At 42.6% G+C, this 25,577-nt stretch overlaps 1 protein-coding gene across 1 annotated transcript in view; it reads right to left on the minus strand.

Annotated features, from left to right (window-relative positions):
• XPR1 (xenotropic and polytropic retrovirus receptor 1) overlaps window positions 1–25,577 on the minus strand; it is a 110,651-nt gene that overhangs the window by 34,634 nt on the left and 50,440 nt on the right. Inside the window, exons 3-4 of the mRNA XM_075760368.1 lie at window positions 6,086–6,187; window positions 764–987 (exon numbers count right to left, since the gene is read on the minus strand). Coding sequence (XP_075616483.1) covers window positions 764–987; window positions 6,086–6,187 — 326 coding nt within the window. The remainder of the gene's footprint in view (window positions 1–763; window positions 988–6,085; window positions 6,188–25,577) is intronic.

The raw sequence follows: 25,577 nt of genomic DNA on the forward strand, positions 1-25,577 counted from the left end.
ATACAGATGTAGTGAATTTATGTTCAAACTTTCTTATTTAACAAGCTAAAACCCCCCACAATAAGGCATTTAAAAGTATTTCAGAGTATTTAATACTGAAAGAGCTAGCCCAGCAAAAAAGAGATCTTAACAGTTTCAGATTTTTGTTTCAAGATTTTTGGAACAAAATCAGCGTCTGCAATATTTACCATGCCCTTTCACTCCTGAAATCCAAGTACAACTAAAGATTTGGTTTTTTTCATACTTCAAGGCAAACGAGCCTGTATCCTACAGAATTAAAAACATTTTTTTTTTTTAATGGATGTTTTAACAAGAAATTCTGATATAGCAAGGTCACAGTCACTGCCATGGTAACGCCAAAAGAAAACAGCACATTAGCATTTCAAGTTTCACTACAAATATTAGATAAAAGAGCTTCTTCCCCAACTTGCCAGCTCCAGCCCTGCACAGAAGAACACCCTACAGAAGGAGGAGACCCCAAAGCGCCTCCGTGTCCTGGCCATGCCCGGGCCAAGGATGCCAGCCCAGAAGAGGAGGAGGAGGAAGGTCCTTCTGCAGGCCAGCTTAGCACTTCTAGCTCAACAAAAAGCAACAAGACGTACGCTGCCAGCTGCCAGGCACCTGCCTTTTCTTTAAAAATGTTTAGGGAGCCCAAAATAAGAAAGAAATCAAAAACCGGCTTGAATGAGGCAACTCAAGGATACACAAAGCAGAGAGACATTTACACGCAGGGCTTTGTAAAACCACCTCCTTTGGCGGGTACCTGATAGTTCTGCAGTAAGATGAGGCTGAGGTAGAGCTCGCTGAAGGCCAATTTCAGATCTTTGATATTCCTATGCTGGACACGCTCTTCATGGGACAGGTGGAAGACCGGCTTTCTGCGCCGCTGCAGCGTGGAAGCCCCGCTGGCTTCTTTCTGTGCATCCAAAGTTGACTGTAACTCAGTCCGAAGAGTAGTAAACCTGCGCTGAGCTTCTGCAAGCTTTTCTGTTAGCAAGGAAAGGGAAAAGTCAGGCGAGGGGATAGTAACTTGCCTACCGAGCTTGTAAAAAGCATTGTAAAAAGTTTATTCCTTGAATAAACTACCACGCTAAGCGTTCCCCCACTAAGCATTAAATTCAACAACTCTGCATATTTCTCTTTTATGAAGCTCCTTCTCGTTAAAGGTTTTCATGACTCCTATGTAAAACATACACTTTCTCAAAAAAAAAACACCAAAAAAACCCCCCGTCATGTCAGATAGGTCTTAATTAATACAGTCAAAATCAAGGGGCTGTCCCTTCAGCAGCATTAAACACGAACGCAGACTTCTCGACTTCCACCCAGATCTGATTTCCAGAGGATGCTCATTCCAGGGCCGTACGAATACCTGTTAGGGATGGAAGCAGCGAAGCGAGGGGCTATAAACCAGCACGGGGACGCAGCCAGGCAGATAGGGTCTCATCCAAATACCAAAGCAGTGACCACACATCTAGTTTGTGCGCAAACGAAAGCTGCTCTCCTTTCTCAAACAGAGCAAATGCACAAAAAGCATTACAGAAACCCAGTTAGACAATATTCTGAAACTTGACAGTTAGTAAGCAAAGCACCTTTCGTATCTGCGCACCCACTACCAACTACATGTTTACTATCTTTCTACGTGACAGTAAGGAAATCAAAGAAAAACAACCCCATACTTCAAAATGTGACGCTGAATTTTGGAGCTCAGAGAGCAACGCAACCCCTCTGCCAAGCTCCCGGTGACAGACAAACACAGCCTCTGCTTTGATCAGGAGTTACAACACTACTCGCTGCTGTACATGATCCGCTGGAATAATTTATCCCTCTTCTCCTCAGCGTAGGCTCACACGGGTTAGAAGCATTGCCTCGTTATTTACTGATTAGAGAGACAGTCGACTTGAATTTAAATATCATTTGGATGTGTTTTCGGAATGAGTCAGTCTCTCTTCCTCACGTCTCAAGTATGAAAAAGGTGTTTCTTTAAACATGGTGCTTTACGGACTTTCAGAAAAATAATCTTTTTGGCTAAATACCAATCTTTTAATGCTAAAATCAGCAACACCGTTATCTTTCTCTTTGTTCTGTACAACTAGTTCCTTCCAGGCTTTTTTTCCGCCCTCTACAACTTCAGTCGCAGATCACAGGCGCTGGCGTTGGCCAGGAAGACGTCGAGCAGGTTCGTGGTGTCGGAGCAGACGGCTGGGACCACCGCACCAGAAACCACAACCCAAAGCTCTGCCCGACAGCCTCCTAGCTGTCAATTTAATTATCTTCATTAGTATCTTATAGAACAACTTGATGATAATTCTCAGTTGCTCACCCCACTTCTCTGAAGTAAGATTTACTCTTATGACTCTTCCTCAGTCTTACTCAATTCAGGTTCATTCTAAGAACAAAACTCCTCTATAAATATTTTTACAGTGCTCTGCATGAGCTCTTTTCCAGAAGGAAAATGCCTTTCCGAACAGATAATGGGAATCAATATACAAAAATCAAGTATAGAAGACCCTGAAACTTTCTATAACTTTCTCAATTATAAAGTTTATTAACGGAAGAGGTTTTAAAAAGACAGGAAAGGACAACTCTGACAACTTCTACAGCTGCAAGGACTCTGCCGAACAGGAGCAAGGCAGCCCGCAGTGAGAAGTATCTGCCCACAGCCTACAACCACGTAATATTTAACACACGCAAGGTCAGACTGCAAAACCAATAATCTCTCCCCGCTTTGGGAACTCTCACGGGAAGAAGTAACAGATACTTGTTAGAGTGGCTGTCAGAATCAAAAGCCTTCATATAAATAAAACTCCCAGGTTCACACTCTATATTCAAAACGTTATGCGAAACCATCACACTGAGCTTTCTTTTGGAGCAAATGATTAAATATGAACGAATTTAAATTTACATCTTTCAATTGAAAGTGCTGTTCCATTGTCCCTATGTCCAGAAAAATCTTAAAACCCATCAGCCTAAACCCACAATATTTAAAGATAATGCTTTGAAATAGTTATAAAACCTGCTGCTGCAATTTTCCTGTCTGTTTGCAATATTTGAAAAGACATTCACCACTACCACTAATTTAGCACTCCAAAAACTGACTTTTTAAAAACATATGCCACTCAAGAGTTAGAAAAAAAAAAAAATCAACATGCACTTCAAAACTGGGACCACTCTTGTATTGCAACATTTTGCGTGACCTGCTGCCCACTGAGGCCTCAGCTCGAGTGTAAATCTCATGGCAAAGACGAAGGAGAAATCCAAGACCAGAGGTAGACTTCAACAGCAATGCTTGCAAGAAAGAAGCAGCTGTGCCCAAAAAATCCATCTAGATCCTGACTAAAACCCACACTCTAAAGTTATCACCTCAACTATGCAATTCCAAGTTGGCTTTGATATTTTCCAAGTTTAAAGAAAAATTCACATGTCAAGATGATGAAAAAAACCTCACCAACCTCTCACACCAAGAAGCTAGTACAATTTCCCCCCAAGATCCAGTTTGCATGGTCATGGTTGGGATTAAAACCTGTTTCACCAGACTGGACCTACCCGGCTCAGAGCATTTAAGGCAGGCTCTTTTAGCGCTCCTTCCTTTTCCTACTCGTACGTATTATGTTCAATATTTCCCTTATCAAGTTAAAGCCGTGGCTTTCTACAAATAATAACCACAAAAACGTTACTAGCTAAACAGTAGCCCAAGCAGATGCTGATGATGCTAATTTAAAATATAACAAAACTCCTCTCTAGAAAATCTCAAACATAAACCAAAACTGGCCACAAATAAAACTTTAGCACTTGGACAGGCATTCCTCTACTGGAAGCATCTGAAAATCGTACTGCTGCTCTTTTTTCTTTCAATTGAGCATAGATTTTCTTAAGTGTAGTCCAAATAATGACAAACTGTTTATCAAATCAGATTTAGTTAATGGCAGTTTGCCTTCCCTACCGAGCTGGGATAATGGTCCAGGGAATTAAGGCCGTGTTTGATGAGAGCCGACAAACTGAGCATGCAGCGAAAGGCAAAGGCATTTTTTGCAGCAGGCATTCCAACCCCGAGCTCTCCGGGGTCCGGGAGCAGCCCATCCCCAGGAGATGGGGTTGTCCATGCTGCGGCAAGCTCCGGCAGCGCTCACCGAGCATCCCTCAGTGAAGGGAAAGGCAACGAGGAAATTAAGCGGAGATCAACAGAAAGCTGAGCTTTCTTGCAAGTGGACAATATTTAATGTCGTAAAGACAAGTGTGTCATAAGTCATATAATAAGCCGATATTAAACAGGATGTACCAGGTCATAATCCAAGCCAAAACACGCCTGGAGTTACAATAGGGTCCAATGTGACATATTTCTGACATGATTGAGAAGAGGAACCGCTGATGGAACATTTCTTGATGCAGTTTAACAGTAATAACCCTAATAAAGGGTTTCCATGCTATTAAAGTCACGTCACTCTTCTGCAAATAAAAGACTTTAATCTTATCACAAGAGATTTTCAAATTACATGTATTCTCTCCTATAACTTTTTGAAATGACAGCAAGTTGAAAAAACCCCCCTACCCTCTATTATTAATGCCATTTTAAACAATGCTGGAATGGGCGCGTCTATGTGGGTGCACGTGTGCTAGCAGGTCCTCATTAGGGAAAATTATAATCTGTATTGTGCATCTAAATTGACAGAGCTTCCTCCATAGAGTCTAGCTCGTAATACACAGGATCTGATATAACTAGAAAAGTAAGACAAGTTTCTGAGCGCAAAAAGCTCAGATCTGGGATAGAAACAGGAGATCTCACAGGGAAACAAAACTGAGAACAACCGTTCTGAGTTAGGTACATATGAATTGCACGTAGAAAAACACCTATAGAGTGTAAACCTCAGCCGATTTAATAAAATATATCGCTTCTACCTATGGATTGCCCCTTGTCCTGACACCCACCCTGGCTAGAGCAAAACCCAGCTCCTCCAGGGAGGCACAGCCAGCCCAGGAGAGGTTTTCTTCCCTAGATGGAAGCTGTAGAGAAGCAAGCTGCTGTGCACGGCTATTGCATCTATTATGCTTTCAGCTCTTCCCATGTTCACAACCCGGATTCTGCTAGCAATAAAGTCATCGCCTGACAGTTATTAAAATATTTTTTGCACAGTTCAGCTTTGTTTTTGTTACCAGATTAAAATCAGAAATAGAAAAGGCTACCGTATTGTGCTGCTTGTTTATAGCACCACGTTAATAAATCAGCATGTTATGAGAAAGTATAGCAGAAGTCAATGCATCATTGTATCCATATTTAAATGCTTTTCTAGTTGAAAAGCCATTTTAAACCTTACCGAAAGAGGCTGAAAACCAGCTGAAATGTAATGGTGGGTGGAACTGGAGCACACTGTGACTAAGCCTTTTGTAGCAATATTATAGGGTGAATTTCTGATTATCCCGTTCTAAAGTTTATTTTCAAAACACAGGGTGGGAAAGCAAACTTTCTCAGGGAAAACAACAAACAATAGCACTTTGACATACAACCCCTAGGAATCCCTACTCTTACCACCATTACATTTTTTGCTCAATTTACTAAACAAGGATTTTATACATGGTCAATGACAAATTGCTACTGGCTGATCTACCGCAGAAAGTTGCAAGAGTTTAAGTAAGAGTCGAGTGTTTAAAAACTTGTTGGACACATCAAGATGGTCAAGTTACGGTACACGGGCAAGTCCGTGACAGCTATTCCTGCACAAGCTCAGGAAACACCAGCTAGGGGAGCTTAGCATGCCAAAAACACACACAGGAGACTGTCACCATGGATAAGCTGAGAAACTGTGCCCTATGTGTAAGCTACCACTTAAGAGTAAGAACATCTTCAAAAAGTTCAGCAGGATGCTACTGCAAAGCAATGAAATCACCTGCCCTTCATTCTCCCTCCGTTCAAATACCATGGTTTAGCTCCACATCTGTGATTAAACCAGAGGAGTTTCCCCGTATAAACCTGCTCTATAATTACGTGACGGTAGACCTACATGACCACTGTGGTTATTCTGAAAGTTTGGAAGCTTCAGATTCTTTTTGTGTTGCTGTATTTTCCACAAATATATACAAATAAGCACTTTACCTGAATAGAAAATGTTGATTTTGGCAAGTTCTTTCTCACAGGTCTGGAAGAACTTCTCTTCAAACGTGGCAAAACACCTTTTCACTGTGTCCTCATCTGTGTCTATAAAACAAAATAGAAAAAGAAAAGTTGTAATGGAAGAACACAGGGACAATTTCCTAAGTGGCTGCCATGGAAATACTTCTTCAGAGTAAATCCACCCTCTTTGTCATGCAGAGAAAGAAGAACAAGCAAGTCCAAAGGGCTCTGAGGGAACACATATTTGGATGTCAAAGGAATTGCACCAAGACAGAGAGGCGAAAAACCCACATAAGCAGAACTGCACCTCGACCAAAGTTCCCGTCATCTTTTTTGATCCTTCAAGTGCTACTGCAGATCCCACATGCTTCATTTCCACTTCCCAACCCAGCTTGTGCGACTGTGCCCGCAGGGCCATCCTGGGTCAAGACTGCTCTTTATACCTACAGGAATCTTTTTTTAAAAGGCATCTCACCTTTCATCACAAAGTCACCCACCCTAAAGCTGCACACCGGTGGAAAGGGAAGCCCAAGACCCAATCCCTACCTGCCCACCCTGCTGCCTCCAGCAGCCTGAAGCCATCTCCCCGCTGCCGCGTCAACCCAGCACAAAGCCAGAGAGCCGCCGCAGGGATGGCTCCCTCCTCCCTCCCACATCGCTTCTGCAACCAGGCGGCGAGCCACATCAAGGAAAGATCTTCCAACCGAAACAAAAGCAGATTAAGTAGCAGTATAACCACCCTCAACACGCTGCCATTGCTCTATGTCAGGGTGAAATTCTCGTATTTATCCCCCCAGAAGTTGTTGCGCTCTCCAGTCTCTGGCACCGGCAAGTTCTCCAAGACAAACTTCAGTGAGAGCAAACCTCTTTAACAAAGATCGGGGTTTATGATGGAGGTTTGGGTTTTCTTCCTGGGGTTTAGGGTGGCAGAAAGCCAAGTACCATCAGTGCCGAATGTTCATGTCATGCCCAGTCGTTCCTGCCAGTCGTTTCCCCCAGAGCTTCTCCAGCGCTCCCACCACTGCAGCATGCTTTCTGCTGGGACTGGTATACACGTTCTCAACCTACCACAGGCACTGGTCTGGCTCTTGAAGAACAAAGCTGACCATGAAAAATGTTCATGCCAGCTTAGCAAACAGTTGTATTTAGAAGAAAAGTGCCAAGCTTTTAACTGAAGGCTTCATCTGACCTTCCAGGAGGAGTCGCTGGCTTCAGCCATCGTTCCCACCTTCTCATCCCTATAATCCTTCAAATACAAACGCAGCACCACAGCAAACTAAAATCTGCCCAGCGAGTGAACGGGGAACTGCGTGGCAACTACCTTCTTCCTTCCCAGAAAATAAAATGTCTCTCTCAGAAGCAAAGTTTAAAGGAAGAAGCCTAAATTACGGTGATCGTGATCAGAGCCACACTTCTTCCCTGCTGCTCTGGGACTATGCTAACTCTTTTGGAAGAGCGAAGTACAATTCTGTAACTCAAGTCAAATTTTGCAATTAAAGCAGCAATTCAGTCAATTTGCTGTTATAAGGAATATAGTACAGCATCTCCAGAAGTACAGAATTTCAAAGGCAGAATGAATTTTCTAATAAGTAAGAAATTAGTTTAATGAGTAAAAATTAACGAAGCCACACTATAATTACAAATTTTAGCACTGTCAATCATCTGTCCCAAACATTCCTAATGCTGAAATAAAGCAGACTCTTCATACCCCCCCATAGTTACAGTTTCTGAGTTCTCACGCAGTCTTACAGACTTAAAAAAGGTTAGTGTTACTACAAAGAGGAAAAATAAAAATTTTATTAGTGTCTTGATAAGGTCAAGAAATAGATTTTGAAATACATGTTATTAAATTGAGATGGCGAGTGTCTACAGAAAAGTTTCACTCACTAGCAGATAAACACGCCGGACTGTCATAAAAAAATGTTTCTTTTAGCATTAATTTCTAGGTGAAAACAACCTCAAAGTATATTGAATATATATTTAATATAAACTTTTAACATTTAGAATTTCCTGATTTTTATGTTTGTGGCACTGATATTAAACACCATAAACCTAGAGACACTCTATTAATGGTTTAGGGGGGTCGTATAGAAAGAGCAAATAACACAACGCAAGCCTGCAGGGGCAACGTTGGAAGAAGTCTGTCGTCTTTTGGAGTTGGACGATGCTTTAAAGAGTAAAACAGCGAAAAATAAAACAAAACCCAAAACCGTCCTGTACAGATGACTGGTGTTTACAACTCCACCATCCCAGGGTTTGCAGAAAAGAATTCACAAGGGCTCCGAAGGCTGTTCCAAACTCCAAGTTTTGGCTCCTGGGGTCCCTTTCTTATCCGACGATTATACTTGGCAGATCTGCAGCTACTCCCAAGGACGAGGGCTCCCTCCCTTGTGCAAAGAAACCCCAAAATCACAGGGCTCCAACTCCCTTTTGCTGAAGAAAAGCCGCAGCAGCCCCGAGGTGTTATTACCCCCCCTGCTCGAGGTCGCTCGCCCAACGCGGGCTTTGCGGAACTGCGTGTGCCTCGACACACATAGATCCCTCTTTGCGGGCAGCCTAAAACACCAGAAGGACAGAAAATAACTCTGCTTTGGGGCTGGTAATTTCTAACAGCAGAGTCACAGCAGTTGCCACATCTTTCCCTGGGGCACTACACCAGTAAGGCCGATCTGAACTTGCCTGCCAGAGCCCTAATCCTTGACCCAACAGCAGACAAAACACAAACAGGCGGGTGAAGCAATAGAAATTACTATGCAATACTTAATATGCAGAGATTTGATTCACTAGCTGCCCGAAACTTTTCAAATAACAGTAACCAGGCAGTATCAAAACAGAGCTGACTCTAAAGGAAGGACCTGAAGGGCAAATTCTTCAGCCCAAAGAGTTTACCCATCTCTAGCAGGAGAGCCTACCTATAGATGCTTTCTGACATGGGGTAATCATCCTTTGCTGCCTTTAAAAACAAGTCACATAGAAATAAAAACACAGAGGCTCACTGCTTTCCTGCTTCAGAAACACCGAATGACCTCTATCATCACTTGTTTCTGGGTTTCAGTATGTCCACAAAGCAAAAGTAAAACCGAGCAAGTTTTTAAACTTCAGTCACTGGAACTATCCAAGAATTAAAAAACCAAACCAAAACAAAAAACCCCCAAACTCATCAGGAAGTGGAGTATACCTTTTGTCCATAAAGTCAAGCATGAATATTTCTATGCAATCAAAAGATCACCTTTTAAGATAGGACAAAGCTCAGCAAAGCAACGTAGCGTTAAACCAACATGATCAAGGCCAAACAAATTAACAAATATCTTGCTTTGTACATTACTGACCACTTCATGAAACGATAAGTAAGTGCGTTAAACTGTTTGCCTACATCTGAAGTTTAGAAGAAGAAAATGGGCTTTAAAACATAAACAAACCACTACTGGAAGACCTTCCAAAAACCTTGAGATTAGGAATTCAGGTCTCTTTCTCGACCTCAAAACATCGCTGACTCAGAGGAAAGCAATTCTATATAAACTATTCAAAATCCTTCTCCAAATGTCAAACACCTTCTTATAAAAGATATTTTGCAGACCACGGTGGCTGCCAGCTTTAAAAATCAGAGTTCTCTGTGAAGAAAAGGTTTCCCTTGGGTCCCGTTCCCACTGCAGTTCAGTCACTTAGCTGCAATAATAGATAAGTGCTGCCAAGGCTATTGCCTTTATTTATTTATTCCCACCCCAAGGCTAGGACAGGACAACGGGTTTTGCCATGAGAAAAATCACAGTGCCAGAAAGCAGCCTTGGATTCAGAAGCTCCATGACAACAGAAGCTGTTTTTAAAAGGCATCCAGTTATTGCTGCCAAGAAGGGCCAGCACTAACCTTCCTTTTGTTCTTATTCTACAGCCCTAATATTCCATTTACCCTAAGCTCCACCAAGTTGCCATGAAGAAGGTTGCCAAGAATAGTCTGATCAATATTGCAGCTTCCCGACCTCATCTTCCTATGCAATTGCCTGCTGCGAATAAAAAACCCAAACCCACCCCACAGTAAGCCCAAAAGGCTCTTGCTTTTACTTGCAAAGCCAAGCGATAAACCAGCAGCAATCTGGGTGTACTCCCCTCTCGCCACGCTTCCTAGATTGCACAGAGTTCAGACGCTGGCACACCTAAAATAGAACCTGAAGTTGAAAAAATAACATGCAAGTTACATTCCCGGGCTGTCCCAAGCATTCATTTCTCAGTGCATCTGTCAACTCTTCATTTAATTTCTCATTTTCTGTAGCTGTAGTATATGAACAAATGATCAGCATCCCGAGCAGCTCTGCTTACTCGCTTCCGTGCCAAAAAGCAGACAGTAAAAGTTTGCTTAGAGCAGTGCCCTCTAAAAATAATCATTAAAAAATTAATAAAATCCTTCAGTCTTTATCATGCTGAATTTTAAGGGACATTTAATTTAAAAAGATTAGTTAGCTTTGTTATGAGATCAGCACAGGTGTAGTTCTCTGAATCACCTCCTGTTTGCCACAAACCAGTTTTATCTAAGGTTGTTTCAACACTTCAGCTACAGAGAAGGTAATTTTATTTATTACAAGGACTCAGCCATCTCTTTAGTAAAATAAAAAAAAAAAGTCAAACTCAATATTGGCATCAAACACATCAAATCAGACCAAACAGGTGATCACAAGTTTAACGTCAGCACTATTTTGAATACACTAAACTTTTAACATTTTCCATACCCTGGCCTTAGCCTCTTGCTAACTAAACGCCCCATACACAGGGCTCAAAGAGGTTTACAACACCACAACTGCGCTCTGAAAAAATAACAAGATTTAAAAGACAGTTTTCTTCTTCCCAGGTCTATGAAGACAGTAACCGCTTATACTTCTAGGCTCAGTGGCACATTAGGGAAAAGAAGAAAAGAGGCCACTTTTATTACCACTCTCAGAATTCTAAAAAAGTGGGTCACTATGATGAAAACGTGGAGCTGCTCCCAAAGCCCCCATCAGCTGCATCCGGCTACTCAACCATCACAATTTCCTAATACCCTTGACAGTTCTGTGCAGTTTCCCAATCTTTTACACAGTGACAAATTTTACAGCTAAAAAAAAAAAGGCAAATAAATCAAGCTGCGTAGCTTATAAATGCAAGGACGAAGATTCCCTTTACACCTCTAATGCATCATCCTCATGTTTATTGGGGTATTTTTCCAAAGGAAAGGTTCTTCCGTAAGGCAACTCCCTTCCTCACACCAGAAAGCTTTGCTTGGGTCAGCTGCAAATTGTATCACTCACTGAAAGCTTCCAATAAATTAATTACTCACCATGCATTTGCATGTCCAATCTTGTGGCAAATAAAATTCTATATGAGAAAAGTTTTAAGTGCTTAAGTACAGATAAAGAAATTTCTTCCTAGGGCGTATTCTCGCTATAGGAAGAGGAAGGAAGCCAACTCTGCTTACAAAGGAGGAACATTTGGATTCACGTTATTCCACCTTAACTTCTGAGCTGCAAATTGCACGTACACACGCCATGGTATGCATGTCTCTTGGTATTTATTTCATCAACCAAAAAGTGGGCCTCGAATTAAAATACTAGAAAATCAGAAAGAAAGAAGCTTCATGCACTAGTTAATATTAAAAAAAAAAAAAACCCCAAACAAAAAGCAAAACGACCAACCCTAAGAAAATTCATAGCAGGCTATACCTACTGTTTTAAACCATCACGAATGAGCTGGTCAGCTCTCCACTTTATGAATGCTTTAGCCCAAATTAGATTTGGTTATTAAATTATTTCCCTAAATCTAGTAATTTAAAAAATGACCACTCAGGTAGCAAATGAGGTTGGTATTGCCTGCACACACAGTGCTTCTGTGCGGGTAGGGGAAGGAGGAGGCAAGAACTGCTGCAGGTCACCAACACAAGTCCTCCCAGGTTTTGGTTCACCATTTTGTTGTTTTTAACAAGTAACCCAGAATGAATGGAATCTATTTCAAAATACCTTTAGAAATTATGATTTTCAGGTAGGTAAAAACTCTGCTTCCTTAATTTTAGATTGTATCACTGAAATCTTACAAGGAAACCAGCCAGGTTCTTGCAAGTGGTTTATTTAGCTGGAAAAAAAGCAGCAACCTCCACAACACGCCTAGAAGCTAGATATCCAACCAAGCGTCTACTATAAATTATTTACATTCGCAACTTCGTAAACACAGATTCTAAACCAACGACAGCGTCCTGGTACAAACTTCAGGCGCAGAAAAAAGAGGCAATGCCGTAGCCAGATGTGAGAAGACAGCTGTTGCCCAGCTGGCTGGCAGTCTACAGGGTAGCTGCCCAGCTGTTCTATAGGTTCTATACTTCTTTAAAAAAGTACCTAGCACTCGGAAGTCGTCGCTTTGTTTTGCAAACAAAGAAGGCGGCACCGGTCTTCGTCAGCTATTGCAGGGAAGTCACTAAGGCGAGAGCGTGGTGGTGCTGTCACTGGATTCTCCCGGCACAAGCAACGCTAGGTGAGCATTACTGCGACAACGGCTCTGCAAAGCCATCTGTGCAATGATGCTCCAAAGCTGAACTTTTTTTTTCAAATTCTCTCATTTCAGAGGAAAAAAAAGATTCTAACCCTTCAGCAGACACATAAAAAGCATGAGCAGTTTAACCCTGTGTGTCTGAAGGAGGATCTAAATAACTGCGTTCCAAATAGCTGGGCTGGGGGGAGGCAAGAGGGGTACAAAAAACCCAACTAGGCTGGCACAGCTTTGGAGCAGAGAAGACCCCAAAGCCTCTGTAAGCTCATATGCCAGTTTTGCTGTTAAAATCAACCATTATTAGACTGTTGTCTGAATTTGCAAACTGCCAGCGTCATCTCAGCTTTGGGATTCTACCTCCATTCTGTCCTCTGTCCTTATACGTGACCATGATGCTTCAACACTTCTATGATGCTTCACTTCTGCACCATCAGGAAAATCAAGATTCCCAGCAGAATAACAAAACTGAGGCTATGTGGTACCTCAGATTTGAAGGACAGCTAGGCAGAAACTTGTGACAGAAAAAAGAAAGAATAATTAAGAGAAGCAGCACAAACGACTAATAATATTTCAAAACCTACCAGAAAAATATTGTTGATACAGGCTGACAGACCTGGGTGCCAGGAGACATCACACAGTGACAGGACTCTCGATACCTGTCTTCCTTGGTTAAGAACAACCTTTAAATTCTTCACCTTTTCAGGAACGTAAGTAAAGATTCACTATAGGCTTTTGCAAGGGCTTCCCAACAAACTAGACCACAAATACTGCCACAAGCTTAAGGGTCAAGAAAAGACGGTCAACAAGAGCTAAAACTCCCAATGAAATTTCACGTTGACCACTACCAGACTCCAAGACAAAGAATGGAGAATACCAGGGTTGAGTTACTCAGTCGGTGCATACTAGAACCCATCCAGACATAATGGTCACGCGTGCTCAGTGTAGACAAGTAACCAGCAATATTCACCTACCCCACGTTTCCCTTCAGCCTCGTGAAACTCAACGAATTCAGCAAATCCTCTGCCGCTATCAGTACAAGTGCTAGAGCTCCTGACCATTTAGCCAAGTGACTTTTAAACAAATATATGTGTAGGCTCCAAAACAGGAAAGGGAAGATCATCGTAGTTGTATAGATTTGGGCCTTTGGACCAGTCCCCAAATCAGTGATGAAAGAAATTACCAGGGGACTGGAAACGCAGCAGCAAGGGGCAATCAAAGGGAACTCAAATACTCCAGCGCTGAATATGGAAGAGATCCCTCACCTTAAACCCCACAACTACTCTTTCCCTGCCCCACCTCCTGAGCAAAGGTCATACTTCTCTTTCCACGCAATGAAGCAAAAGGAAACTTTCCGGTCTTTTTTAATGCGCATTCATATTTATCAAGAAAGACATAAGTTCAACCTTGTGAATATTTTAATCAAGCAAAAAAAGGTTTCTGTCAAGACATAAAGCTTCATGATAAAATGACTGTTTATGCTCCTTTTATTGAGCCTCCAGTTTTAATAGTCTTATTTCCAGAATTTTATGAAGCAATAACAATTACCTTCTCATTAAAACCGCACAAAAACCTTCAGAACATCTGACATAACCAAAAACACAGGACAGGAATTAAAACAAAAAACTCAGCAACTACAGCCAGTTAAAGGAACAGCAAATAAAAAGTGCACTTTTAAAGTTTGTATTATTAGATAAGTTTTTTCTTCCCGTGAAAATCACGTGCAGATGGAGCAAATGGGGAATTCTGGAAGCAGTTCAGGCTGTCCTTTATTCCTCTCCCAGACACACACCCGACGTCCCTTCCCTTGCCCTGATATTGCTGCTCATCTGAGCCCACGGTGAACTAAAAAGCATTAAAAAGCTAATTGATCAATAAACTAGTTTCTTGTGGCTTAGTTCTCTCCTCGCAGGTAGGGAGGAGGCAGCGAGAAGGAGATAACCCCTCCGGCAGCAGCTACCCGTTAGACTGATTTAACTGGAATATCGAATCACTCCCCTCCAGGTCACATCTATCTTGTGCTGAGAGATGACTAAAAGCTTTACGCCACGGCTTGGCCGACAAGGAGACGTTGGGAAAGCCAACACAACTCACTCGAGTTGGAATCACGTGCCCGTACCCTTGATATGAACACAGCGAACGTCTCGATTATTAGTTAAACAGACTTGAACGTGTTGAAGCTTTGGTCTTTTTTCTCAGCAGCACCTAACCTCCTGCCAACGCTCCAGCAGCACGCCTGCCTCTAGCCTTCCCTTCTTCTCAAACTCTGCAACGATGCATTTATGGGGAAAAGCCTTCCCTACCTTGCATACAAACTGTCTAGTTCAACATGCTCCAACATAAATAATGGTAAAAAATTTGTGATATTTTAGTATACTTTTAACTATTCTGAATAAAAATAGTTATTTTAGTGTAAAAAATGCTTTAAAAAGAAGTTGGAAAACAAAGTAATGTAAGAATTTGCTGCGACATGGTGTTACACAAGTGACTCCAGCAACATTTTGCTGCACAAGCTTTATCGGGAGCTTCGAAACAGGCAATGCCTTCATCAAAGTACTCTTGGGCACGGTGGCTGGCCACTATCCCCTCCACCTGTCCCCTTACAGGGATGTCTTCTGCTGGGTCCCATGTGCTTACAGGTCTTCTCCGTACTGAGGGTGCTCTGCACATGACTGGCGATGCAATGGGTCCAAGTATCCATCCGTTCCCTCGTGGACATTTTTCTTTGTCCACAGCCGCCACGGTGCAGGTGACGCGTGGTATGACGGTGATGTACAAACTGGGAAGAAAATCTTCCCCCCAGAAAAGAACTGAAAAGGTTGAACAAAGTTCATACATGCGACAGATTTAACCTGTCACCCACTCATCTGAAGAACAAGATAAATGCAGGGCAGAATCATCTTGAAATGTAATTTAAGTCTTGTTCTTTCAATGCTTTCTCCCCCACTTACCTTCTCCCTCCCTTCACCAAATATCAGTTTCTACAGTGTATATATATTTTTTTTATTTTTCTTTTTAAATTGCTGGCAAAAATCAGGTTGTGCATGAGCAAGTCCTACAAGAGAAGTGCTAATTTATGCTGAAGTAAGAGGCCCAGAAACTATCAACATTTTCACAGGGATAAAGCCATCGCTGCAAATGCAGCTGGACGAGCAGGTCGCCTCTGCTGCACGGCCAGCCCGTGCACCCTTACCACACTCGCCCAGCTGAGATTCATGTAACTGAAGCAGTTCTGCTCTTCATCAGGATTTGCAAGTGGTCACTAGGAGGTTACATACAAACCCCAGGACTTTTAGGAAATACCATCTTTCAGCATTGAAACCGTGCCCAGTTCAGCAAGCCCAGCAGTCCAAGAGCCCGCTCCCCAAGAAAGGGATGTTGGATTTGGGGATGACCCACATCAATTCTTCTGGATTGGTAAGTAACACAGAAGTAGTGGCACCAAATTAGTTTTTACAAAAAACTCGCTTTGGACTCAAGCACTTTTTTAAGAGTCAATCCTTGCGCCCAGCAATCTGGGCTGCTCTGGTACAATGTGCAGACAAACAGCCATGTGCTTATTCTCAACCCTCCTCAGTTATTCATTATATAAAGCTTATTCTCAACCCTCCTCGGTTCCCTGATGGACTGTCAGGCATCTGTGAAATAAAAAAAAAGCCACAGCAGCAGGAATACGAATGAGGGGCCAAGATAAGGACTAAACCAAGCAGCAAGGTTGGTTTAAGGCAGCACAGGGAGAAGGGTAAGCTCCAGCTACAGAAGTAATGTTTAGAGGGCCTCAGAGTATTTCTTTTGAAGAACCAAGCTACTTAAACCCAGAGTTATTTCATCCTGCCGCAGATAATTCAGAATGTACATTGTCAGACCGGAGTCAGCACTGTTTTGAACAGGGGAATCTTCTCCATATGATGCGGAAGGCACGTACCTCTTCTCTGCGACATCTAAGCAAACATCATCCACATCCACGGGGCTTCGAACTTTTTCGAGAAAGCCTCCATACGACAAGTATTTCTGTCGGGAAACTCCTCTGCTTTCTCCTTGTTTTCTGCTGCTGCACGTGGAGGTGGTCACCTCAGAGCCAGAACCACCTGAAAGCTTACAGGGACATTTTGCTCGGTTGCTGGCATCTGTTCTCCGCCTCAGAAATTGCCGTTTCACGTTTAGCCGTCAGTCCATCTATGAAAGCATCTCACTTTGGTAGCCAGCGGTATTGGACAAAGCGCTTTACTACCCTGCTATGATTTTGCACAGTAAAGAAGAAAAAGCTTCGCAGTCCAGGACAGTCATTTGTTTCCATCGCTGTTGACAAAATTGTGAGAATCTCAAGACAGAGCTACTGCCTCCTCCCGTAGGTTGCCAGCAGTGATAGTGAAAATCTTTAGGGAAATGGTGTAATTAAGCACATTATAACTTTTTAAAAATACAAGGAGTAGCAGAACGTGCTTTCTGATCCTAACGCTCCTGGGACAGGACACAATTTAGACGGGGAGAGCCTGGCCCTGTGCAGCACACCCCTGTCCCAGGAGGGCCCTGCTTGGCTGGCTTTGTCTGGGGGGGAAGCAGAAAAGGGAATTACAGCTAATTGAAAACATTTTTGCATAATTGGAGCTGATAAGAGACCTATACCCATCACTCCAGGAAACTATTTGCATCCTTATAACAATTACAGCACATCTAAAATTCAGAAGTTACGCAAAGAAACAGAAACACTAATACTGATGGTAAAAAAAACCCAAACCAAACAGGTGAATAAATGGACCACCAACATTAAAAAAATAAATGCTACTTTTAAACCTCTTTTCATACACACGAGACCATTTTTGTTGGGGATATCAGGGAGGAGGGGGAGGGAAATGACAAAAGGAAGATTAAACGAAACTGTGTCTTGGGAAAGACTTCAATTAATATTAAGAGCAAGCAGAAAGACAAAACAAATGGTGCAGAACCAGCTACAGGCTCCCCATATGGAGGACAGCGAACGCGCAGTACAAAGACAAGTCTACTTTACGTGCTATCGATGGCTTAATTTCCCCCCGGGGAGTGAACGCTACTCAAATTCATTTTTCCTTTTTTATTTTACCAGCTATTAAGAGCAAACAGTTAGCAAGAAGATAATAAGCAAGCAATTATCAGATGAAGAAAAACATGTTTCGGAGGTATCTCAGAGAAATGACACCGAGCTGGAGAGTGGCTCTGTGTGAGATTTTACCAGGGGATCTTTACAGTCAGCCCTTGTTCAGCTCTTTCTGACTTCCCAGGAAGAAGGAAACCTAACAGCTTTTTAATTTTCACCAGTGTTTACATCAGCATCTTCCTAAACGTTTCACACAATTTAAACCAACGTTTTTCTTTGTAAACGATGCCCGTCTCCTTCGAACCCCAGTAAGCGAGCCTTAAGGTAGCTGCTTATCTATTCAAGGCAGTAATTCTTCTGTTTTAATTCTGACAGCATTACAGCGACAGATGTTGTAAGATCCTCACAGCATTACAAAGCCTACCCAAGGTTATATTCCTCCTGGCTCACCCATGAGCACAGCCACCCAGCTGAGCCCCACCCTGCTACTCATTAAAAAATAAGTATTGAAGCATGCCCGGAGACACTGCGGTAAATTCAAGATAAGCAGAAGTTCTCCGGTGCAGGTCTCCACAAGTTTGGAGTTGTTTTCATTGACAAACGCTTCTCTGTAGCGTCCCTTGCCTTCCCTTATTCTCAATCCTGTGCTTAAAGGGCTTGTTTAAATCCAATTCAAGTAAAAGTAGCATTCCTCCGACGGCACTTTGCCATCGGAAGCTTTGCTATGATTTAAGTACATGGAAGGAATAAGCTCTAGTTCAAATGTCCTTCCTTCATGGGGAGAGACGATGGTCTTTCAAAGGGATTGATTTGAAAGTCTATGCCCGCTTCAACTCTTCAAGAGAGCTACTGTGTTCAAGGGGTAATTTTAGTTTAAGATGAAAATGCAACAGAGACCGGGACTGCGCTCGTTTGCTTGTCTGTCTTCCAAGCTAATCTCTTTCTTCTTGCATGGCGCAAGTCCCCAGCCAGGAACCACGAGGGCTGGGTATCTCCTCTCGGAGCAACCCTGCCAGACTGGAACTGGAATCCTTTTCAAAAGGATTTTTACACCCCAAATGAGAAGAAAGATTGGGAGGCATGTGATTTCCCCCCTACATTTCCCCAAGGCTCAATGCACAGCACTGCTGGCACTCGGTAAATAAAGAGGCAAAAGGAACCATTCAGTAATTTCTATTGCTTACAGAACAAAACCTGGTGGGAAGGGAATACACAAACTGCAGAAGTAACTGCCAACAGAAAGGTTTTGCATCCAAACACAAATTCTAAGTATGCTGAGGGTAAAAAACTGAATGGCCCAACTTCCTAAGTCACCTCTTATTTACATTTCAAAGAACACATTACAGAGCCACCACAATTTATTCTATTTTACTGTTCATGACAGTAGCAAAAAGCCTGAATTACACGTCTCAGTTGCAGTATCAGCTGTGCAAATGGACAGAACAACAATATTTTCAATAAACTTGAATAACTTGTCTATGGATAACTCCCCTAAGAAAGCCACTTTACCTACAAACTGGCACACTCTCCAGTGATACGAGACACACCACACTAAAACATTCTGCAATGGAGGTTATAAACCAGCTAAAGTAGCCAAGTTACAGCACAGAAGTTCAGGGTTAGGGTGACCGACCTCAGCTTTACTCTGTAGTATCCCACACAACAACAACAACAAAAAAATCCAATTAAATTAGAACATTTTAGTGTGTTGCTGTTCTAGATTAAAAACTGTACTTGCATTAAAACGCAGGGGAGAGAGGAGAGTTATACATTACAGATATCAGGGACCCATTTCCCTCGCCCTCCTACCTTTACATTTGCCGATCTCTAAACATACATCACCTTACACAGCGGCACTTTCTCTGTTAAGGGTAAATAAAATTAAGCACGCTTCGCTGTAAAAAACCTCCTGCCAGTCCTTTTTCTGTCTCTGCTGTACACAGCAACTTTGCCAAGTAGCAGTTAACAAGATACTGCCCACTTGAAGCTATGGTTGACTTGAAACCTTGTTCTTTGCAAAACCTGCTAAATTAAAGACTGCTCCTTATTTAAAATATGGGTGATAGAACTAGAATAGAGAGGTAAGCACTCAAAACAGCAGTAGCATGAGCAGGGAGGAATTCAGAGCTTTGTCCACCAAATATTTGAAAGCTTTTGCCACGTTCCAGGAAATCTGGACCCAAGGATGCAAGTTCAAGCCACCCTGCCCACAAGATACTCTCCTAACAACAGAAAAACCCAAAAAAAGTTATTCTCCCTCCCCTAACCATGTTTTTAGCTTCGTGGTCTTGTCCTCACAGGAAAAAAAAAAAAAAAAATTAACGCAACAGATGACCGTAGCGTCCAGAAACACTGCTCATGTAGCCGGCATGCTGCTAATCAACAGCCAGAGCAGATGGAATGCAAATCTCCCAGCAAGCGGAGACCAGGAGGCTGTCACCATCCTGCTCCGAAAACGTAAATGAGCTATTATCAATTAGGAGCTAAATTCAGACAGGATTTTGGTGAAAGGCAACACTTCAAGGTGTTTAGGGGGAAATCAATCTGCTCTATTTAAAAAAAACCAACAACCCACCGTGTACTGTAAGGTTATTCGGTGCTGTTGTATCTGTCAGCAATGCATCAGCACAAGTTGTTGTCCTGCTTTTATTTCCCACAAGGATTTTAATTTAAGGTTTAGGCAAATTAATCCATTAACCACAAACAGAATGAAGATTGGCCTTAAAGGTAACACTGTTTTCTTCTGACCAAAAGAGAAGTATTTTTTTGGCAAATTTTTTGGAGGATGGAATCAGCTCCTCTTGAACAGCAGGAGACAAGGGGAGTGGAAAAAGCATCACCCAAAAGTCACATGGAAACGAAGTTTTGCTACAGCCATGCTGGTCTATAGCAGCAAGCCACAAGGAACCAACTTCAGTAGGTTTGGGGGTTCTTTTAAGCATATTCACACACGAGAAGCATCGAAGCTGCCCTAGTTCATTCACTCAATTGATTCACCAACTGTTCTGAAACATGAATAAATATGTAAGTGGCTACTCTACTCTAATTAGTGCCATTCAGTGAATCTAACCAGAGAGCCCAGACCTCCAGCCCCTGCATTTAGCTCTCAGTGCCTCTCCCTTGGGAACTGAATAGCAATCAGGTATGTAACGCAGGGATGGTTGCTTTTTTTCTTCCTATTTAAGGTGGAAAATAAGGGGGGGTGGGGCAGGGAGATAGGATGGAAAAAAAGAATTAAACCCTTTAACCCAGGCGAATGGTCTAAACATGCTTAAGAACTGCTTTAAGCAAAAAAAATTAGAAAATAGGGAAAAGGAATAAAGGAAAAATAGAACTGACTGCAGTTGCAGAAAACATGAAGCAGATGATGCATTTCCTATGTGATAGCTTAAACAAGTCCCAAGGCACACCTCCCGAGTCCATCAAATACCAGATTTACATAAAATCACTAATTCATTACAGTCATGAAAGAAAAGAGGGATGGGTTAGGAGGGACAGGATGGAATGAATGAAGCAAAAATTTTAGCCGGAGACACAAGCAAAATGTCCACGTCCATGTACGTAGAGCTTCCTGAAGGAGAGATATGGAAAACTACCCTCAAAGAAATTTCTCAAACTAAAAAACCTTAAAGTTTGCCAACACTAAACCACCACGGCTTTGAACATACAGAAAAACGTACGCACGCTAGTAATACCACTTGTATGCCCACGTTCGCTCAGCGCCAATACAAAGGGAAGCTGCTGATGCTGCATTTGTTCCTACCACCGACAAGATCTATTTGCTTCTGGTTTGGTTTCCATCACCCTGAATTAGAACCACAGCCTCTATTCCTGCTAAACCTGCCCGGATTTCTCAGCCACCTCTTTTGACCCACTAGAACTCCGCTTTCCACGAAGCTTCTTGCCATACCCCTGAAATAACACTAACTTTTAAGCAAAAAAATAATCCAGAAGATTAAAGCAAACTCACATATAACATATGAATTAATTTTCAGGTTTCTTTGCTGTTTTATCACTTGATTCGCACGCACACCCTGAAACTGCAATTGTGTAGCTATCAATCTGCCTTAAGAGACAGCGTTATCACGGCAATCCCACAACACAACACAACTGGTCTTACAGACGGCTGCGCTATTTTTAAAGCGGAACATGCATGTATTTTCCTTTCTTTTGCCAAAGAAGTATATGAAATGTGCCACATGGCAGGTAGCACGCAGATGACAAAACAGTCAGAATTCAGCAGAAATACAAGATGGGGTTGCCAGAACGATGCCAACAACTCTTTGTCAAGAAATATACTGATACCTGCTGCAAGAAAAACTTTGGCGTTTCTTTGCTCTCCAGAGGTGATGATTTCCACAATCGTTACTACCTTTGTAATCTCGAATTCAGCTGGATAAAGGAGAAATGGATTTAAGACCAAAGGTGTGTCCTGGGTCTTGGGTGCAAACTTACCCAAGTATCTGTGGATGTATCCGTCTTAACCTCTCTGATGCGGAAAGAAGTCCCCACGAATTTTGAGACTGTTGGAAGAGGAACTGCTGACACAAAGGAGATAGCCTGCACCGGAGGCAAAGATAGCGCATTTTCTCGAACGGAGACACTCAGCCCACACAGTTCATTTTGGGGAAAAAGTCCAAATTTGGAGCTCACCTGACAGCACTTACAGGCTGTCACGTACACCTAATACTGGGCATAGCAGAAGCGACTCTGGAAAAACCCCCTGTGGGATGGAATCCAAGTCTTCATACAGACCAGGGGTCCAAATAACATTTGCTGCAATCACTCCATCATCTGAAAGGTCCGTTTGGTGCCAATATCCTCAAAAGCCACGAAGCAAAGTTATTCAGGAGACCTATGGGCTTTGTATCGCATGACCACAAGAGAACACAAGAATTTAAGGTATCAAAGACAAAAGGTACGCTTAAAATGTAAATACATTTAAAGGGAATTGTAATAATTTATTGGGGGGGGGGGGGAATAGCCTTCCCCTTCTAAGGGCTGCATGGGTACCTGTCCTTAAATTGAGATAGCCCACAAGCCAAGTCCCGCGTTGGCGGCAGCCCCCCTGGTGCGGCAGCCGTGGAGCGCTCGGCTCAGCTGACAGTATCGGTTACGTTGGACTGGGTTGAGGGACAGGAGAACACCCACAAGGCACAAAAATACAACCACGCACAGGCAGCCGCTGTACAAAAAGTCGCTGATGGTTAAATCAATCTTGCTTTTTAAGAACAAGCTTGAAACGACCAATGGGAGCAGCTGCTGCTGAACTAATGGATATATTTGCTTTTGCGTTTACTGTACAAGAGCAAATCGAGGAAATTTATAGCAGGTGACATTTTACGAGAAAGTATCTTTGCAGCTAACTTCTTTAAAGAATTTTACCGTTTTAATTTCAAAATGCAAAAGCAAACACAAGGATTCATTAGGCCTGAAGGACGGAAAATAAACTCTTTTCCTGCAAATGTCGTATAAATACATGCCACCTCTACAACCACTAATAACAACGACTTAAAAGCAACAGCCTGCGTGTATGTATTTTGAATATTCACAACATAAGGTTTCAAGTAGGCAAGTCTGACAAGAATTAAACGATGTTCCATAGAGGTGATGGTGGATTCAGGTGAGCTTTACGGAATGCTGCTGGTGCTGAAAAAAAGGCTTGTAACATTGTAAAAAAGAGATTTTATAACTTCAAATAATTGCTTTTTGAGTGGTAAAATGTTTGTCAAAGCAAGTGTTTCTTATGAACCATAGCCTACTGCCCTAGATTCCACCCTGAAAATCATCATTATTTTTATTATAGTAAAATAGTTATACCCTTTTCAGAGCCTGAAGTTGTAACGCTGTCAAAAGACATACACTGATAGAGAATCCGGTGCCATCAGCTCTGAAGTCTGACTTCCTTTACCAAATCTTTAACAAATTCTCAGTCAAACAACCTCTACATCACCGCAGTCTTCATTAAGGAGACGGCGGTGAGCTGCCTCCAACGCCACAAAAACACACTGAAACGCAGCTGTAGTGGAAGCGTTTGCGTCCGTTTTCTTTGCTGCTGTTCACAAACCTACAGGTAACCGCAGAGCTCACAAAATTCGCGTCACTTGTGTCACCAGAGGTCAGGAAAACAGCAAGCGGAGCTGAGGCGAGCTCAGGAGCTGTAAAACTGAACCCCGCCGCAGGCTTTGCCTGAGGGTCACGAGAACTCAGATGCTCTCAGGTCTCTGAGGCTGGGAATCCCTCACTGCTGCTACCCACGGACACAGAATCTCTACGTGAGAAGTAAATGGCAGAAAAGCCATAAATGAGAACTGAGAAATATGTGACACATCAGGCTAAGCATTACAGCCTTGTGCTATTGTGCTCTAGTCTAAGAGAAACAACAAATAATAGTCCTACAAACACATCCCCAAATATCTATCGTGAAACATTACAGCGCTGAGGAACGAGGCAAACCTCTCTACTCCTGCGGTGAGGCTGGGATGGAGGAAAAGACCTTTCCCAAGAGGTGGGAAGGGGAAATCATGGAGGTGGATCCTTACATGAGTTTAATCTTTCCAAAAAAATTAGTTTCTAAAGATCCAGCAACAGTTTCACTTTCCAACAGCAAGAAATAAGGTTCTTGCAAACTGCTGGTTTGTTTTTTTTTTTCCTCTTGCGAGTGCAGATGGACAATCCATTAATGATTCTGCATACGAATTGCTCCTAACATTTGCACAGCCCTAAACAAAGATGTTCTCGGTGAGCTGCAGTCCTCTCCTGGCAACTCTCAGAAATGAAATGCCAAATCAGTCTGGTGACATCTTTGACCCATGACAACACTGCAGGTTCTTGGAAGGAAATTCCTGGATGAAATCGATACGGTGCTATAAAACCCTGTCAGTTTTGCTATCGCTCAAAAGAAGAGCTGCACCAGCAAGACAAAAGCGACAGAAAATTCAGTCCCAGGGTAGGGGATGGTATGGAAAAGGCTGGACTCTCACAGCTGCAGGAGTGGCGGTGGCTGCAGGAACACAACGCCGGTGGCACCTGCACGAAACACGTGCTGTAAGGCCAGCCCTGCTCCTAGATCTCCTGAATTCCCACAGCTGGGAAATAGGAAAAGAGCTTTCTTTTGGAAAAGAAAAACTACGCTATGATCTTAGAAATAAATATCATTTTAAGGTTCACTTTCTTCTCTTATTTTACCTGCTCGCTGCACAGTTCTTGCGCATCCTTTCACTGACAATGAATAACTCCCTTCTAAACTCGGGACATGCAAATAAGGATTGTGAGTGCAGAAGACTTGCCAACAAAGAACACTCTCCCATCCACGTGGGATGGGAATATTTTACTACCATTTCCATTCTCGGTGCTATGGTATGTCCCAGCGGGCTGTACTTCACTCAGGCAAAGATGTTCTGGATGCACAGCGGCCACGTGAGGAGCAGCACACAGCTAAAGAGCACTGATATAGCGATTTCCCCTCTTTGACCTTTCAATCTTATTCCACACTGGGAAGCCCTGTCTTCTGCCAATTTGGGAACATCACTCATACTTTTTACAAGATGTTTTTAGGAGGGCTACAGGCATCTTCCCCGAGCTACCAGCAGCACGATGCGTTCGCAGTCCTCTAACGCTCGCTATTGTCTTTGCTCCCACTTGTTTAAAATTCCTACGGGATACCGACATATTTCAATGGTGCTTTAATAATAGCCTAATAATTGCTCCAGACAATAACTTACATTGTATTGAGACCTCGCCTGGGGGTGGGTGGGTTGGAAGGGTTGCCTTGGTAACAATGGAAAAAAAAAAAATCATATGGCAAAGAGACACGAAAGGACATGAGCTGATCCGTTTGCTCCCTGCTCAGAAATCCGTGGGGAAACAGCGATACTGGTACGAAAGTAAGGCTCTTCT

Source organism: Balearica regulorum, chromosome 8, assembly GCF_011004875.1.
Source record: "Balearica regulorum gibbericeps isolate bBalReg1 chromosome 8, bBalReg1.pri, whole genome shotgun sequence".
In the NCBI taxonomy this organism is placed as follows: Eukaryota; Metazoa; Chordata; class Aves; order Gruiformes; family Gruidae; genus Balearica; species Balearica regulorum.